This window comes from Astyanax mexicanus, chromosome 3 (genome assembly GCF_023375975.1).
Source record: "Astyanax mexicanus isolate ESR-SI-001 chromosome 3, AstMex3_surface, whole genome shotgun sequence".
Lineage (NCBI taxonomy): Eukaryota > Metazoa > Chordata > Actinopteri > Characiformes > Acestrorhamphidae > Astyanax > Astyanax mexicanus.
This window is the reverse complement of record NC_064410.1, coordinates 49,919,148-49,937,709: the sequence shown is the minus strand read 5'-3', so window position 1 is coordinate 49,937,709 and position 18,562 is coordinate 49,919,148. Positions and strand designations below refer to the sequence as shown.

General features: G+C 37.3%; 2 protein-coding genes across 2 annotated transcripts; both read left to right on the top strand.

Annotated features, from left to right (window-relative positions):
• The first annotated feature begins 126 nt into the window (after window positions 1–126).
• On the top strand, window positions 127–4,055 carry zgc:153441 (retinol-DH_like_SDR_c domain-containing protein). Its single transcript, XM_007245653.4, has 7 exons — window positions 127–321; window positions 1,408–1,542; window positions 1,638–1,829; window positions 2,321–2,482; window positions 2,680–2,799; window positions 2,933–3,137; window positions 3,442–4,055. The coding sequence occupies exons 1-7, from the start codon at window positions 228–230 to the stop codon at window positions 3,545–3,547; spliced, it is 1,014 nt and encodes a 337-aa protein (XP_007245715.3). The 5' UTR covers window positions 127–227; the 3' UTR covers window positions 3,548–4,055.
• A 974-nt stretch (window positions 4,056–5,029) lies between these two features.
• vps45 (vacuolar protein sorting 45 homolog) lies at window positions 5,030–17,517 on the top strand. The gene is made up of 15 exons (XM_007245652.4): window positions 5,030–5,373; window positions 6,956–7,090; window positions 7,566–7,626; window positions 7,733–7,812; window positions 7,947–8,015; window positions 8,203–8,340; window positions 9,072–9,182; window positions 9,549–9,683; window positions 10,324–10,437; window positions 13,170–13,337; window positions 14,341–14,499; window positions 14,627–14,734; window positions 15,146–15,267; window positions 15,742–15,873; window positions 16,448–17,517. Exons 1-15 carry the CDS (start codon window positions 5,281–5,283, stop codon window positions 16,515–16,517), a joined length of 1,695 nt encoding a protein of 564 aa, XP_007245714.3. The 5' UTR covers window positions 5,030–5,280; the 3' UTR covers window positions 16,518–17,517.
• The last annotated feature ends 1,045 nt before the right edge of the window (window positions 17,518–18,562 follow it).

Below are 18,562 nucleotides of genomic sequence, written 5' to 3'. Positions count from 1 at the left end.
TGTTTCACTAATTGCCACACCATAAGCTACACCATGAGCCACACCATCTAGCATGATCTTAGTGTAATCTTGTTATAAAACCTTAACCGGGCCACTGTGTGAGGGGCTTAGACTTACTTGCACTCTGTTCTAGACTGCAGCGCAGAAGTCACTTTAAATGAGCAGGCTAGAGGTAGGCAGTGAGCTCTGGTGGAGGACAGCACAGACAGTTCCTCTCAGCAGATGACATGAATCTTTATCTCTCTGCTGCTCAGCTATGGGAAGAACTGAAATCGAATCATTTGGCCAAATACGGGGCAGTTACTGCAGCTACAGCAATTAGTGAGTTCTACTGGTTTCTTTTTCAGTCTATGGTTCAGCTTTAGTTTAATTATGCCTCAAAATGTGTTGAAGTTTTGCAGTGAGAAGGTTACATAACTCAGGGATGGAAAATAATCACATGCTTGATTTATTGATAACTATAACTATTAGTACTATATGTATGCTGTAAACATATTCAGATTATGTTTTGACTAGATGGGTTATATTTTTGTACTCAATGATAATTTGCATTTTAAGATGAAATGCTACTGTTAATAGTGAGTGTTTAGTCCTTGCATTGTCCTCTGCACACATTTCTATTTGTACCAAATGTAAAAGTGAATTCTGACTCTATATATGATCACCAGTCTGGCCTGGTTCGGTGTAAAATTCATTCTGAAACATTTCTTTAAGGATGTAACAAATTCCTCCCAGAACCAGAAATGTGTGATACACTTGTAAACCTAACCAAGTCACAGTCACACACTAAACCCACCATTTTGAGAAGATTATTGGAGGTAATCTGGTTAGGCTAGTAGCACAGAGGTCTACGGCTCCACATGGCACCATGTGTCCGACTGCAGGAAATGAAAGGATTTCTGTGTACGTGAATTATGAACTATAACAGAATTTGCAAGTTGTATTGTATACAAATACATGTTTTTATTTAATGCATTTGTTTTCATTGTATTAGAGATACAGATTAAATTTAGAAATTACATTTACAGCAGTCTCACCTCTTTCTACAAATCTTTAGATAATGAGGAAACACATTACATTTTATCGTAAGAGTAGAACTGGGGGATCATTGCATCATGTGCTGTCTGTCAAATCCACTCATGGCTGCCTGTGAGCTCTGCCAAGCTGTATTCACACAGGGAAACAAGGAAACACAGCTGACCAACATAGACGGTTGTTTTTTTTAAATATAATATTCAATTGTAATGACATAGCTACCCGGAATTCTCAATAATGTCATTATTTTGTATTGAAAAAGTGGCACATCATTAACACCAGGCATCACATTTAGGCATCACAAAAGGCTAAACCAAATAAAGACAAGTTTGTGTCAAATTCTAATGGTTCTGTGCACCAAATGAAATGCAGGTTTGGTTCTGCTGAGAAAGTGGATTGCTGGTGGAGTATGCCACAGCCATGTGCGATTAGATGGGAGGACAGTGGTCATCACTGGTGCCAACACTGGCATTGGAAAAGAGACAGCCCGGGACCTGGCTAAAAGAGGTAAAAACACACATACATTTTTTCCAGTCAGCTGGGAACTGTAACAGAGATTAAACAGAATTAGTAATGTAACTGATGGCATGTTTTGTTTTCAGGAGCTCGAGTTGTGATGGCATGCCGAGACCTCACCAGAGCGGAGAAGGCTGCAGCAGAGATACGTCGTTCCACAGGAAATGGCAACGTGGTGGTCCGACATTTAGATTTGGCTTCCTTCTTCTCAGTCCGTCAGTTTGCACATGAATATATTTCCACAGAAGACCGACTGGACATACTCATCAACAACGCTGGTGAGACCATTGGTGTCAAGCAAGAATTTTTATTTTTTTCCTTTTTTTTAATTTTACATCATGTGCATCAGGCAGTTCTTCTTTTACATTGGGTCAACAATTCATTTAGAAAGCCATTAAAGAGATCATCAAAAATTACTTACATAACTTTGCATTGACTTCAATAGAAAGTAAGATTGTTTTGATTACCTGTTGTGTTTTTTTGTAAATGCAAAAAATATATACTATATCTATTTGTTACTGACTTGTTATTGACAAGTACATGGCTATGGCTATGAAAATAATCTCCAGCTACTCTACACAGTGTTAACATATCTATCTATCTATCTATCTAACTTGATATATATATATATATAAATATATAGTAATCATAATGTGAAAACAATTCTATGTGAACACACAAGTTCTTAAATAAATATACTGTATGCTAGTAAACTATGAACTACATTGAATTGAATGACCACACATTGACCCTTATTCTACTACATTAGGAGTGATGATGTGCCCCCACAGTCTCACAGAGGATGGGTATGAAACTCAGTTTGCTGTCAATCATCTGGGCCATTTCCTTCTGACTGTTTTGCTCCTGGACATGCTGAAGAACTCGACCCCTAGCCGTATCATCAATGTGTCCAGCATTGCTCATAAAGGGGGTGAGGCTGACCTTTCAAACTGAGAATCCAGTTTATTTGTTTGTTCGATTTTTAATTAAATGCCAACAGAAGATTAGATATCTATATTTCAAGTGATTGTATTTGTTTTAATGTCACCCTTATAAATATTGTTAATGTCATACATGAACAAGACATTTTTTTATGTCAAACACTTCCTCCTATCTTTTTTTCTACAGGAAAGATCCATTTTGATGACCTTAACTTCAACAAAACACCATATAATTCCTTGATCAGTTACAGGCAGAGCAAACTAGCCAACGTTCTGTTCACCAGAGAGCTCTCACGGCGGATCAAAGGTTTATATTCTTCTCCCTACAAACTGTACAGAAAAAAAATCAATTTGCCTTTAACATGTTCACCACTCTTTTTTGGTCTTTTTGGTAGTTTATAATTTATTTGCTCATATGTACCTGTTGATTTTCTGGGCAGGGTCTGGAGTAACAGCCTTTTCCGTGCACCCTGGAGTGATCCGCACTGAGCTGGGCCGATATGTGGAGATGCGCCATCCTGTGGTCAGTACCCTGCTGTCCCTTCCTGCCATCCTCCTCATGAAGACCCCGAAGCAGGGAGCTCAGACTACCATTTACTGCACCATCACTGAGGGACTGGAAAAATACAATGGCTGTTACTTTAGGTAAGTTCATAAAAATCCAAAAGTGAGTATATATTTATACAGTTTCAGAAAAAATTAAGATACCACTTAAAAATGCTAAGCTTTTTTTGATGGCTTGTGACCATCCATCTTCCTCTTGACAGAGGTTTAAATAGGGTTGGTGGATGGTCACAAGCCATTAAAAAAAGCAGGACTGCTTGAATTTTAGCACAAAGAGAGGCAAGTAATGATAAAATGTATAAGTTCAGTCCTAGTTTATAAGATACAGAAAAAAAATTAAAAAGCATTTTTATGATAATGATCTTTGCATCTTTGGTAATGGCAGTGACTGCCGGATGATGGAGCCAGCGCTGGAGGCTAAAGATGACCTTGCTGCCATGAGGCTGTGGGATGTGAGCGCTAAGCTGGTGGGCTACAAAGAAGAGAACTAATCCCAGGCAACATCCCAAACCAGTGATGTGATCTTCCACCACCAGTACATGCCTACAGCAGAATGATCAGAGCTCCTGCTGAAAATCAGTCTGCTCTGTGCCTGCTTTATTAATACATCTTTACATGCTTTTGTCACAACAGATTTCATACATTTTATAAAACACTGGAAATGGAAAATAAGTAATGAAGAAAATGGTCATTTGTAACATATCATATAGAACACTTGTGTACCTAAACTTTAGAATCATTTTAAATTAATTTGTTTAGATCTGAAATTACTGTCACTTTTTCATGATAAAATTGCATTTTTTCACTTCACTACCTGATGAACATTATCTTTTTTTGTCACCGTTAAAACTGATTTCAGCCTATCCTTATATCTTTACGTGTGACCGAGTAGTTTGGCTAAAATTTGTATAAATTACTTTAGCTCTGGTTAGCTGTTGTCATTACTGTGTAATTAATAGTGATATTACTATGGCAAAGATGAATAAAAAATAAACATGATTTTTATGTTTTTATTTTCCTGTTAAGTTGCCATTTTGGATGTATAAGACTTGTACGCAAAAATAGTGCTGAGACACTTGCTCCAGCTCTCAGCATATCTGACAGGTGGGGTAGTGTGGACACAGTGAACACTCAGTAAATCATGGCTTTATTTTATTGTGAGTGAAAAACTTGGGTGCAGGTTCCCACTAGTATGCAGATGCAAATATTGACAACAGAGTAGAATAATAAAATACAATTGAATAAAAATATACAGTTAACTTTACTGTATTACACACAATAACAATACACACAATAACTTACACCTAAGACATATAGACATATTGCATTGCATGGATATACATTAAATATAACTGAATATATATATATATATATATAAATAATGCTATATAGATATGCAGATATCTAGAGTATGTGTGTGGAAGTGAGGAAATAGTCTAATGGGTGAGAGAGTAATTATATTATATTACATTAAATGCCTGTTCACTCTCTACTCCACTTAATACTTTCAGATCAGTAACAGGAACCAACCCAAATTCTGCAGGTTTGAAAATAGATGTAAAAACTAGACACACATAACAAAGCTAAAGGTGTGCAGGACATGAAATGTTTGATTTGTATTCAAGAAAATATTGATTTTAAAATTAATTTCAGGAGAGACCAATTTAGTGATTGTTATTCATTTTATTTTAAAGTTGCATATTTAACTGTTACATATTTTACATTACAATTACAATTTTTAGTAACGTTTATTATCAAACATAAGACCATTTAAGTAATGTTTAAAATTAAATCTTCAAGATTAAGGGGTGTAATATCGGGCAGAAAATTAACAAAAATCCTGGCCTGTTAATAATACTGGTTTAGAATGGAAGACCTTACCAAGATGGCGGCGTGCTCACTCTGTGCGGGGTTGCCGCGGTGCACTGTGGGGCGGCTATATCTGTGTGTGGGGGCTGATTTGGGGTCAGTGGTGGAGCTGCATAGTTCGCTGTCTCTGCGCTGTGAGGGGAAAACTAGCAGATCCCAGATCAGCCGTACCGCCGTTCACATACACCGGAACTGCTCCGGGATCTTCAGCGGAGGTTTTGTTAGGTGTCAACAGTAGAGCTAATTTAATACTGAAGAGAAGTGAGCGCAGTTTAATATTCAGCTGTTATTCTACAGTATAATCAGTAATTATATAGTTAAATAAACAGGCGGAGTGAAGGACACTGCTGTCAGGATGAACGTGACTTTAGCTGTGAAGCAGTATGTCTCCAAAATGATAGAAAGCAGCGGACCAGGAATGAAGGTTTTACTAATGGATAAAGAGACGGTGAGTACAGACTCATACCCGAGCTTCAGTCCTACAGAAACACAGAGTAACGAAGGGGGAATGTAATGTATTATTCCTCTCACTGTCAGCTGTGCTTACAGATAGATAGATAGACAGATGCAGAGACAGGGGTTCATGCTAACTAGCTAACCAAGTAACGTATCTTCTCATATACTGTACACCCATAATACTGGATATAAGTAGATAGTGCTGAACTTCAGAGAGTCTTAACAGTATATTGCCTTGCAAATATCTATCAGGTTGTCATGTCCCTTTCCTGATATAAGATGTATAAGTGTAGATTGGTAAACGGTGTCTTGTCATGTAAGACCTGACTCTCTTCTCCTTGGCTGGTATTCCTGTGTTTGTGCCATCAGGGCCTTGCAGCTGATCCAGAACACAACAGCATAACCTGTATTGAGTCGTCATGTTTTTATCACTGTCTATCCTTTGATATGTTACTTTTAACTCCTGCAAAAACACTGATGCTGGTATACCAAGCCTAAAATGGGCTGAGCCATTCCTGCTTAATAGCAGCCCACAGGACAATTGTTTTGTTCAATTGTTGATTTTTGGTGTCTCAGGAGATTTATTTGAGATTCTTACTTAGGTTTTATTTCTAAATCAACTCAGACACAGATGTTTCTTCAAAAATTGCTTAGAGGAAATAATATTAGACAAAAATGAGACATAAGAAGTCAAACTGGGAACTAACTGGTTTTAGATCTGGGAAGATTTATTGTCAACCCACCAAACATGAGTATCGAACCCATCTTCAATGTCTCGGGGCTCTGAGCAAAATAATTCAGAAGTTAAGAGTATAGGCTTTGTAACCCTGATCAAACATATTTAATTAATTCAACACAAATATCTGTCCAATCAGTTTTGCCTTTTATTTCTTGAACAGAAATAATTTTGCATATTATAAAAAAAAATCATATTGCAGAAACAACACCTGAGGTGTGGGTGCAATTGTACATACTATAGCAAATATTGTAGAAGGTAAAATCTAGTACACAGCATCAAAACTGAGAAGGCTCTTTGTCTTTGGATTAAAAAAAAAGTTGCATTTGTATTAAGACTCCTATCTTGTAAATGATTGTAGTAACCCTACCAAATGTGGTAGGGTTACCACTGCCGTTGAGATCTATACTAAAGCTTAAGTGAGATTACTGGGCTCTTTTTCTCAGAAGACATGCTTGACCAGCCGGGGTCTCATGCTAAAATCTTTTCATCAAACCTTATTGTTGTGTAGGAGAAACTACAGAGATATTAAGGAGATCTCCCTTTTGATTTGTTTTTCCTCTGGGAATGATCAAAACCTGACCTGTTACCGGACTCCCTTGAGTGGGGCTCTACGTAACCTGCCATTATTTAAGACACATGGAAGACAAACATCAAGATGTGTTCGCTGTCATGGCAATATTTTTACTGAAGAATCCGTTTGAAGTGCCTTTAAATAAAATAAAAATCTTACACTTACTGAAGTGTTTTGTATTTTGACTCTAAACTCTTTGTCCAATATGGTATTAAAGCATGTTATATATTTTACAAATGTAAATGTGTGTGTTTATGTCTATAGACCAGTATCGTGAGTATGGTTTACACACAGTCTGAGATCCTTCAGAAAGAGGTATACCTGTTCGAGCGGATCGACTCCCAAAACCGAGAGAACATGAAACATCTGAAGGCCATCTGCTTTCTGCGACCGACCAAGGTATGCTTGACACCACCATACCCTGTATATTGTCAGAACCGTGCATATCTGTTTTGTTTTGCAATGCTAAGGTACAGTTACTGTATAAAAACATAAAAAGCAATTGTGCCAAGTGCCAAGGTTAGACAAGCTATCCAGTGAGGACCTGTAAATTGAAAAAAATATATATATATAAAATACAGAATTAAAAGCATTCTTTGAGTAAGTAAAAATATCAGAAACAAGAAATAAAACTATTTGTCTACGAAGTGTTCCAGCAGTTGTTGAGCTTATAAGATGTCTAAACTGTCTAAAGCACATGCCACAATTCCTGTTTTTTTTTGTTTATTTGCTATGCTAGCTATTTACAAACACTAATAAAATTATTTAGTTTATTTGCAAAGGCCTGGAAATAAACTATGTGAGCATTATAATAATAGATTATATGTTATCAGTTTGCTGCTTCGTTTATGGAGATAAATTCTTTTCTGTTTAGGAAAATGTAGAGAATCTGATTCAAGAGTTGCACCGGCCCAAGTACAGCGTCTACTTCATCTGTGAGTAATGAGAAACTCCACTTTTCACAGGCTAACACAAGTACAAAGCCCTTATTTTACAGTGTTGTTTATTTTTACATTGATGCCTGTATTTCTCTTCCCCCAGATTTCAGTAATGTCATTAGTAAGAGCGAAGTGAAAGCTCTGGCTGAGGCTGATGAGCAGGAGGTTGTTGCAGAGGTGCAGGTCAGTAAACTATTTAAACACTGCAGAACAATGTCCTACTGATTTTTTTTTCTTTGTATATACAGTAAGTAGATAAGTAATGATATCTAGAATGCAGTTTTTACATTAATACAGTTTCTGTTTTCTGCTTGCAGGAGTTCTATGGAGACTTTATCGCTGTGAACCCTCATCTCTTCTCCCTTAACCTACAAGGGGTAGTCAGGGTAGGAGACAAGGCACCACACTGATAAAAAAACATATTTTAGCTTTGGATCATTTAAGTCATGAACTTCCACAGTTTGTGGGGAAAATCATGGGTTTTTTGTAGAAGTTAAATACACTTGATCTTTAAATGGACACTCTGTGTAGCACAACTTGACCCATGTAGTGTGTATGTGTGTTTTCTTTTAGGGTCGCAGCTGGGAACCCACTATTCTTCCACGTGTCACTCAGGGCTTAACCTCAGTACTGTTGGCCTTGAAGAAGTGCCCCATGATCCGCTACCAGCTCTCCTCTGACATGGCTAAGAGACTAGCTGAAAGTGTCAAAGTAAGAAATATAAATAATGTTTTTCATATGTATATATAGACTGCTTGTAACATTTAAGTATTTTTAGAGTGATGCAACATGAACTGAAAATGCAAAAGAAACTCAAAGGCTTCTAAAGGCTAAGCATAGAAGGTTTTTAAATGACTTAGAGAGAAGCCTAATGGAAAACCTCTAGAATATAATCAAGAGGAAGATGGATGATCACAAGCCATCAAACCAAGCTGAACTGCTTGATTTTTTGTACCAGTAGTGTCATAAAGTTATCCAAAGGCAGTGTGTAAGACTGGTAATTAAAAACCAAAGTTATTCCACTCTTAAAACTTTATGAATATGCACTTGTTTTCTTTATTTGAGGTCTGAAAGCACTGCATCTTTTTTTTATTTTAGCCATTTCTCATTTTCTGCTCTAAATGACAATATTTTAATTTGAATTTGACAGAAACGTTGTTCATAGTTTACAGAATAAAACAACAATGTTCATTTTACTCAAACATAAACCTATAAATAGTAAAATCAGAGAAACTGAATCAGAAACTGAAGTGGTCTCTTATTTTTTTCCAGAGCTGTATATAACAAAAAATAGTATAGAAACGTTTTACTGTTTACTCTTGCTGACTTCATAATGTGATTATGGCAATAATCCATTTTTAAATGCTTTGGTATGTGGATGCCTTTTTCTAAATATTCCTGTAAACTGCTTATAAAATGTTGCATTTATTATTTTACTATAGCAAATCATCACCAAGGAATATGAGCTGTTTGACTTTAGAAAAACAGAAGTGCCTCCCCTACTCCTGATTCTGGACAGAAGTGATGATGCCATCACACCCCTTCTCAACCAGGTGAGTCCCTGCCTCTTTTTGTTGAACGTAAACTTCTAAAACATCTAATATATTAAACATCCTTCTCCTGCATTGTGCCCCAGCTGTCTGTGATCACATGAGGGCAGTAGAGGCACTAGCTTATGCAACGGTGTTCCTGCTCTATACTGTATATATAGATACTTAATGCAGTTATTAATAGACAGGCCTTCTAAGAGAAACGTAAGCATTACTTGGTCTCAATTTCATGTTTATGTGACCTACACTGGGGTGTTCTCTCCTCTAAAGTTGTGTTTTATGATCTGGCAATTTTTATGTTATGTAAAAATTCACTGAATGTCATTAGAATTGGAACAAATTGGAATGTGTGTGCTTTCCCCCCTCTAGTGGACATATCAGGCTATGGTTCATGAGCTGCTGGGTCTCAACAACAACAGAATAGACCTATCCCGAGTTCCTGGCATCAGCAAAGACCTGAGGGAAGTGGTGCTGTCTGCAGAGAACGATGAGTTCTATGCCAATGTGGGTAACACTAGACTGTAAGAGTGATGCTCAGAGCTCTGTTTATTAGAATGACCTCAGTGGCACCTTTAAGAAATATTTTTGAGCTAGATTTACTGTGCCAGTATAACTGACCAATAGATATGTTCACTTTACATTCCATTTAAAGTCACCATTTTGGAGATACATGTTTCTCACTGGACAGCAACAATATTATCTTCATTACAACAGTATTTTGACATATAACTTAAAAAGCTTAAAAACGTTAAATATATAAAAAAAAAAAACCTGGATAAATGTAAATATGCGAATGTAAATAAAAATGCATTTTAGTAAGAAAAAAGTTTAATCCACCACATCAGCTACAGATGATTAGAACATGGTTATGGAGGATTTTTGGGAAGAGGATTTTGGCCAGATCTAAAGAGCTCTTTGAGACGTTTAGAAAGAAGGCTGTAGATGGTATATAATCTGAAAAATTTCAGAACAGTTAGAAAATCCGGCCTTGCTGTCCCAGCAAGCTTAGGCCAGTAGCAGACCGCAATATGTGTAAATAAGATCCTAAATTCATCACAGAACCTACAGCATTGCATACATATTTTCTTATGTATGATTTCATTAAAGTGTTTGAAAACTTGCGAACTACTTTTCTTTAAAACAGAACTTATATCTGAACTTTGGTGAGATTGGGACAAACATTAAGAACTTAATGGAGGACTTTCAGAAGAAGAAGCCGAAGGGTCAACAGAAACTAGAGTCTATTTCTGATATGAAGGTAAGAATGAAGATATTTTGTTTTATAAATAAATCTAAAAACTACAGTGTTTTTTATAATGTATTTAAGGGAGTAACTTCATTTAGTTTAAGGAAGTTCAATTTCTGTAGAAATAAAAAAACAATATGAATGGTTTGTAAACCTTATAGTGGTTCTGCATCCCAAATTTTGACATGTGCAACGTGTTTCGTGATAATCATGATTGTAAATGTCATCCGTGAGTGGTCATAATATTTTGGCCAATCAGTGTACAGTTGTAAAAAATTGGACACCACATGAAATCCTTTTATTTCGTTTTTTTTAATATATTTTAACATAACTGTTCAGTTAAAACATGTATCTCAGTCGTTGAACCCCCATAAATTTGGATGAACTGACCAATAGATATGTTCACTTTACATTCCATTTAAAGTCACCATTTTGGAGATACATGTTTCTCACTGGACAGCAACAATATTATCTTCATTACAACAGTATTTTGACATAAAACTAAAAAAGCTTAAAAACGTTAAATATATTAAAAAAAAAACCTGGATAAATGTAAATATGCGAATGTAAATAAAAATGCATTTTAGTTAGAAAAAAGTTTAAGCCACCACATCAGCTACAGATGATTAGAACATGGTTATGGAGGATTTTTGGGAAGAGGATTTTGGCCAGATCTAAAGAGCTCTTTGAGACGTTTAGAAAGAAGGCTGTAGATGGTATAGAATCTGAAAAAATTCAGAACAGTTAGAAAATCCGGCCTTGCTGTCCCAGCAAGCTTAGGCCAGTAGCAGACCGCAATATGTGTAAATAAGATCCTAAATTCATCACAGAACCTACAGTTAGATATTACCTCAGTTTATGTTAAAGTACACTATCTACTATCAGACAGAGAACAAACAAGTTTAATTTTCATGGGAGATGTCTGGTTAAAAAAGTTCAAACATTGATATACCGTATTTTTCGGGCTATAAGGCGCACTTAAAAATACTTATTTTTTCCCAAAAATCGTCATTGCGCCTTATAATGCAGTGCGCCTTGTGTATGGATTTTGCTTGTGTTTACTGACCTCGATTTTATGTGGTACACGGCGCTCTGTTGTGCAGAATTCCTCACCCACGCCAGAAAAAGATCCCCCTCTTGGGCTAGCGCGCGGTTACCTTTGACTGCCGTACTGCCTCTCGGCTGTGGCTCAGGGTAGCTAGTTTCCACTGTAGCTCCGTGGCCAGAACAAGGTGCAGGTAAACTTTCCTTTCCACCCGTTCTGGGGTAATAGCACAAACTGTTTCTTTTTAGCGCCCACTTCTAAGTAAAGTTAACCTCTTAACACGCGCTGGCCCACCGGCGGGCCAGAAATATTTAATATTTCATAACTGGCTGTGTTTCTGAATAGTTATGAACAGTTACAGGTTCAATATAGACATCCAATATACCATTTAAAGCTTAGAATCTCTGCTTTTGAGCTATTTAGCCTATTTAGCGGAATATCCTTTCAGAAAATAAACATTTAGGGCGAAATATGCCTTGGTTATGATTTTAATAATTCATAACTCTCATATTTGCGTTTATCGTTCGTCCATATTTCATCGAATGCGGTCATGTCATAAACCATTCGAACCGTCTGGCTCTCCGGATTCCAGAACTGTGCTTTTACTGTAGGATGTATGTTTCATGAATTAAAGCTGCGTCAGAGCGCATGTTTCCAGTAATAAAAGGCTCTCCTTTTGTCCTGGGGTAACCTCCGGTCACTGCCGCCACCCCCCGAACACACACCCGCGCTCAGCCACAGGTCCTACCTTCAAAACGCGTCCAGACTAAAGAGAATCCATCAATCCAGTCTCCTGTAATCCACAGTTATATCCAAACAGCGCTGGAAATCACTTCATCCAGAAATGAAACTTATCCAATCTTTATCTCTGTTTTAAAACCGTTTTATTCACTGAATTCGGCACAACACGCTATTATAGTCAGAAGCCTCGCGGAGTAATGCGGTACTTGCTGTGCTTCAACATAATATTATGGTCTGTCGGAGCGTTGCGGCTACCGTTGTCAGGAGCGTCGCGGAGTAATACGTACTTGCTGTGCTTCAACATAATATTATGGTCTGTCGGAGCGTTGCGGCTACCGTTGTCAGGAGCGTCGCGGAGTAATACGGTACTTGCTGTGCTTCAACATAGTAATATTATGGTCTGTCGGAGCGTTACGGCTACCGTTGTCAGGAGCGTCGCGGAGTAATACGGTACTTGCTGTGCTTCAACATAGTAATATTATGGTCTGTCGGAGCGTTACGGCTACCGTTGTCAGGAGCATAGCGGAGTAATACTAACTGTGCTTCAACATAGTCTTACGGTGTGTGTGTAAGGACCGTGAAATGGCTCCAGTTAAGAGACATGCTTAAGAGACATTTAGTGCGCCTTATAATCCAGTGCGCCTTGTGTATGGACTAACACTAAAAATAGACCGTTCACTCATCGTGCGCCTTATAATACGGTGCGCCTTATAGTCCGAAAAATACGGTATTCATATTTTTTATAAAGGACTAAATATTTATTGTGGAGTCTTAATTGTTTTCACATTAATGTATAATTATTTTTATATTCATGTTTATTGTATTATTTTTTTGTATTGACAGTTCTTGAGTACATATCTCCTCAGTCTGGGCCAGGGGCACTAATCCTACGGAGTGCTTTGAACTCTGTTGTTGCTTATTTTGGGCTTTTTCCTGAGCATCTGCTCTCTCTCTGCAGGCGTTTGTGGATAACTACCCGCAGTTTAAGAAAATGTCAGGCACTGTTAGCAAGCATGTGACGGTGGTGGGGGAACTGTCTCGTCTTGTCAGCGAGAGGCAGCTGATGGAGGTGTCTGAGGTAGAACAGGAGCTGGCCTGCCAGAATGACCACTCCAGTGCCCAGCAGGTACAGCTCACACTGCTCGCTCATTAACACACTCCTCACAGCTCACAGTAGTACACAGCTTTATTTACCCCCCGTCTTCTGAGCTGGAGCAAAGGTGAACAAGGACCAAGGAGGTGCACTATATGCCCAAATGGTTGTGGACACCTCTTCTAACAAATTGATTCAGCTACTCTACACTGCAGACATTCTGACACAGATGTGCAAAGACACACATACAGCTTGTCCAGGCCTTTTAGAGAAATAATACCAATTTTACCAAAACCAAACTTTCTGGAGCGGATAAACATGAACCTATTGACACCATGCATAATGGCATAATGGGTGCTCAGTTCAATACTTTTGGGAGTTGGGGATGAGGTGTGGTGGTGATCAAATTATTAACAAAAGCAGGAAGTATATGTATGTGTTTAATACCCTTGATTTTAGAATAAACAATCAATGAACAAGTGTCCCAATACTTTTGTCCACACAGTGTACATGACCAAGTCTTCTTTGCAGGGTTCGTACGGTCATGAAAAACTGGAAGCAACTTTTAGGCCTGGATAAGAAATTTAAAAATAAAAATACCCATAACGTTTTGGAAAAGTCGTGAAAATTTGCAGTCTTACAAATATTTGTGTTTTTTTTAACTATTGACTGAGAAGAGCTATTTTGAGCTAACAAATACATCAGTTAGTTTAGTAATTTAGCCCTAGACAATGGAGCTCTCAGGATTCAACACATATTTTATTATTTTTTTAATAAAATTGATTTTAGGCCTGCTGTAATTAATTTTGATTATAGTTTTAGTTGATTTTTGGTTTTAAAGTCCATGTTTAATGTCCATGGAAAAGTCATTTAAAGTGCATGGTAAAGTAATGGAAATTTCTTGGTTAAAAAACTGTATAAACTCCTTCATTGACTTGGTTTGGGTTCCTAAAAGTGACAGACACTTGCTCTTCATGGCCTTTGGTTTGCAGATCATAGTGAATCCTAGTGCTGATATCTATTTGTGTTTCTACAGAACGTGCGCCGCCTTCTGCAGAACCCTCGTGTGGCGGAGCTGGATGCAGTGAGGCTGGTGATGCTCTACGCTCTGCGCTACGAGAGACACAGCAGTAACATCCTGCCCAGCCTCATGGATGAGCTCAACAGGAGAGGAGTGTCTGAAAAACACTGCAAGGTAATATATCCAGATTACAATGTTTATTGCTTATCAGTTCAGCGTGAGCTGTATAAGAACACAAACTACTGTATATGGTCTGTGGTACAGCCAAAACAATGGACGTTTTTGTCTTCTTGTTTTACAGATGGTACAGGCCATGATTGACTATGGAGGAAAACGGGTCAGAGGAACTGATCTTATTACTGCTACAGATGCTGTGGCCATCACTAAACAGTTTTTTAAAGGACTAAAGGTATGTGTTTAATATACACATTCTTGGTTGTTGTATGTATGTATGTACAGTTGCAAGAAAAATATGTGAACCCTTTAAGATTGCTTGGATTTCTGCATGAATTGGTCATTAAATGTGTTCTGGTCTTCATCTAAGTCAAAACAATAGACAAACACAGTCTGATTAAACTAATACCTCACATAAAAAGTATATGTTTGCATGGTTTTAATGAACACAAGTTTACATTCACAGTGCAAGGTGGAAAAGCAATGCATTTAATGACCAATTTATGCAGAAATCCAAGTAACCCCAAAGGGTTCATGTACTTTTTTTGCAACTGTATTTGCATCTAATTTCTTTGCATTTTCACTGATATATGTTTTAATCTAATCTATAGTTATGGTACTATCTTCACTTGGTCTTTCTAAACAGGGTGTGGAGAATGTCTACACACAACACCAGCCCCTGCTGCATGACACACTGGATCAGCTGATTAAAGGCCGTTTAAAAGACAGTCAGTTCCCCTATCTTGGGCCAAGCTCTCTTCGGGACAGGTTTGTCAGATATTGTCTCAATTTTGACTGTGATGTGACACTGCTCCTTTAATAAAAACAAATATTGTGCATGTGTTTACAGCTTTAGCCTACAATCAGGCTTAGTTCAGAGCTCTACAGTTTACTGTATTAGCTGACAATAACAGCCTTTGCCTTTACGTTTTTTAGCAAGGACACACAGCGTCAATGATGTGAAGCGTCAAATATTTGAGTACTTTTAGCACCCCCATGTGGAGAATCTTCAGTAAATTAGTCAGTCAGGGAGTCAGGATTTTGGATGATCACCACCTCATCTCACTTTTAACTCTGTTTCAGAGGTTCTCATTCTATTAGCAGTACTTCTTCACAGAGACTAATATCAAATCTGTGTGTGCATTTGCACATGTGTGTCAGCCATGGGTGCAACTTATCTGCATGCGTTTTATAAAATGTGTAAATCTGCAATGCTCTAAATATATGCATATATTACTACAGACCACAGGACATAATTGTGTTCATTATTGGAGGAGCCACATATGAGGAAGCACTGACTGTTTACAACCTGAACCGCACCATGCCGGGCGTGCGTATCGTACTCGGAGGGACCACCATTCACAACACCAAGAGGTCAGACCATCCAGTCCTCCCCTTTTCTCTTTCTTTCTCTCTTTCACTTTTTCTGTGTTGAACCTCTCTCATTTCACCCTTCAGCAACATGCCACTTAATTCAGAATAGCACGAGACATGATAGAATTACACCAGGCTTGAATGGGTTTATATAAAAAGGAACCTGTATGCCTGTACGACTCCATTGTGCCTCAGTGGTGCTCTTAAATTGTACTCCAGAACTTAGTTCAGCATAGTGTAGAAAGAGTAAAAACAAAGAACAAAGCGTTGGGTCTATATTCTCAAAGATCTTAAATGTTCTTAAAGGTTTACCGGCCAGTAGTCATCCATATTCCTGGTTAAGATCCGCATTATTTGTTGGAACAAGAACTGTCTATATTGTCTTTAATATTCAGATAGATAATATGTAGTAATAATAATCACTGAACAGTTATGTTACTGACGTCAGCCTTTCTTATAAAAATGTATAGACATGGACTATTAAGTAAAACACCAGTATCATTATATCAATTTTCTCCTACTGAATTAAATCATTGGTATGTCTTAACTACTAATTGTTCTTTCTCATCCACAGTTTCCTGGAGGAAGTGACATCAGCTGCAGGTTTAGGGCATGGATCTTCTCGTCCACCAACCAGACGCTGAGGAATCAACCATGCTTTTCTTTTCATCTTTATCACCTATTGCACACATTCCTCTCCAGTGACATAAACCTGAAATACTCTGCTGTCTGTCAAAGGCATGATCTCATCCAGACCATGATTTCCAGCATATCACAAGTTCTGTGAAACTAAAGTGAGCTGTACTTGTGACCTAAGCCTATGATCAAGAATGTGATCTCTAAATCTGTGCACTAAACACTGGCAAATAAAATGTTTCTGTAGAGGAGACATTTGTGAAGAACCTTTTTTAAATTGTTAAAAAAAATCCAAAAAAGCTCCACACAGCTCCTTTACAAAAATGGTTCTTCAGTGGAATCACTGTATAGTAAAATATATGAATATGAACACACTACGATAATAATGAGCCCTTGTCCCTCTAAAGCAAAACTAAGAAAGCATGTGTACCATCCCCAAGCTATCTAGATTATGTTGAAATTAATCTCTGACATTCATGGTTTTATGACATTAAAGTAAAGACATTAAAATGGAGAATGGTCTCTGTACTCCACTGGTTCCACTTTATACTGGTTCCACTTTATATTAGTGCAGTGGTCATCTCTGCTCCAGCTAATTAAGGTCTTTGGAAGGCCTGAGTTACCTGGATCAGGTGTATTAGCGGGTGGGTGTCCATCATGTTTTAAGTTTGAGTTGCTCTTAAAGTCTCCAGATTGAGGGTTGGTGAGCACTTCTTTAATGAGTACATTTCAGAAATCAAAACTGGATCACACCAACAGAATATATATTTTCTTTGGGTGTAAATCATTGAAGTGTAAATTTGTTGCTGGTTAATGTAGAGCTTATTAACAGTTACTACCAGTGTAATAGAAGTCTAAACACTCAGTATTGCTTTTATTATTATGATGTTTTTGTTCTACTACAATTTGCTTTTCTGTTAAATTCTCTCATCGCTGTCAGTTTGTGATTATACTGCTGAAACATAATACGTTTGATCTGTAAATGATGTATGTTTATCTTTAATAAACATGTGTATATACCAGTCACATAAGTGAACTGTATTTTGTGTGACTGTGAATATTTGCAATTATACAGTGCAATATGTATTGTATGTAACTGTATGTAAATATTGTTTTTCATGAGTTTTGCCATCACTAATGAAAGGACTGACATGTGGGATATGTGTGAGGATTGTGCATTAAATGTGGGGGTGATTTATTGCTTATTTGTTCACACAGACATTCCTAGATAGACACTGCCGGTCACGATCATGACCACCCACTGCACTGTGTCCACTGTGGGTCGTGATGCTTTCTATAATGATCTTCTGGTGAACACGTGACACTGCAGTTTGAGGAATTCACAACTTCAGAAACAGAATGTCCAATCAATCTGGCAACCACTCTTAGGCCTCACTTAACCTCAAGCACAAGATAACACCTCTCAACTTAAACAAAGCAGTTCCCTGAGGTAACACTTCACAATCAATGTACATACTGCTATCCCTAACTTTTAATGCATTAGTGTAAAACAGCAGCAACTGAAAGCAACTTTAATATAAGATCTAACCCAGTGTTTCACTGGAGGAGTCTCAGCATTTGGTGATGCCCATTGCTTTCAGTGTGGTGACCCTATATATTAAAATATTATTTTTAAATAAACAAAATATTTATAAGAAGTATCTATACAAAAATCTTAAAATACAAATAGGCTTTAACTGTTTTAATAGCATTTTGTGGAGCATCTATAAATATGCTATGTTTAAAATAATATCCTAAAAATAATATATTTTTACTTTTCTAAAAATAATCTCTGATCTTTTGCCTGATAATTTACATATTTAAATATATATGCATAGATATGTAAATATACAACTCTGGAAAAAAAATAATTCAGGTTCTGAATTAGTTACATGTTTGTATGTACATGTTTGAATAAAATGAACATTGTTGTTTTATTCTATAAACTACAGACAAAGTATCTCCCAAATCTCCCCCCCCCCCCAAAAAAAAAAATATATATATATTGTCATTTAGAGCATTTATTTGCAGAAAATGAGAAATGGCTGAAATA

Bases quoted from the DNA above. Each gene is read 5' to 3' on its own strand.
- zgc:153441 (XM_007245653.4), top strand. From the start codon at position 228: ATGAATCTTTATCTCTCTGCTGCTCAGCTATGGGAAGAACTGAAATCG. The intron at 1,830-2,320 runs GTGAGACCATTG...CTACTACATTAG, and splicing joins CATACTCATCAACAACGCTG to GAGTGATGATGTGCCCCCAC. The intron at 2,800-2,932 runs GTTTATATTCTT...TTTTCTGGGCAG, and splicing joins GCTCTCACGGCGGATCAAAG to GGTCTGGAGTAACAGCCTTT.
- vps45 (XM_007245652.4), top strand. From the start codon at position 5,281: ATGAACGTGACTTTAGCTGTGAAGCAGTATGTCTCCAAAATGATAGAA. The intron at 7,091-7,565 runs GTATGCTTGACA...TTTTCTGTTTAG, and splicing joins GCTTTCTGCGACCGACCAAG to GAAAATGTAGAGAATCTGAT. The intron at 9,684-10,323 runs GTGGGTAACACT...TCTTTAAAACAG, and splicing joins ACGATGAGTTCTATGCCAAT to AACTTATATCTGAACTTTGG.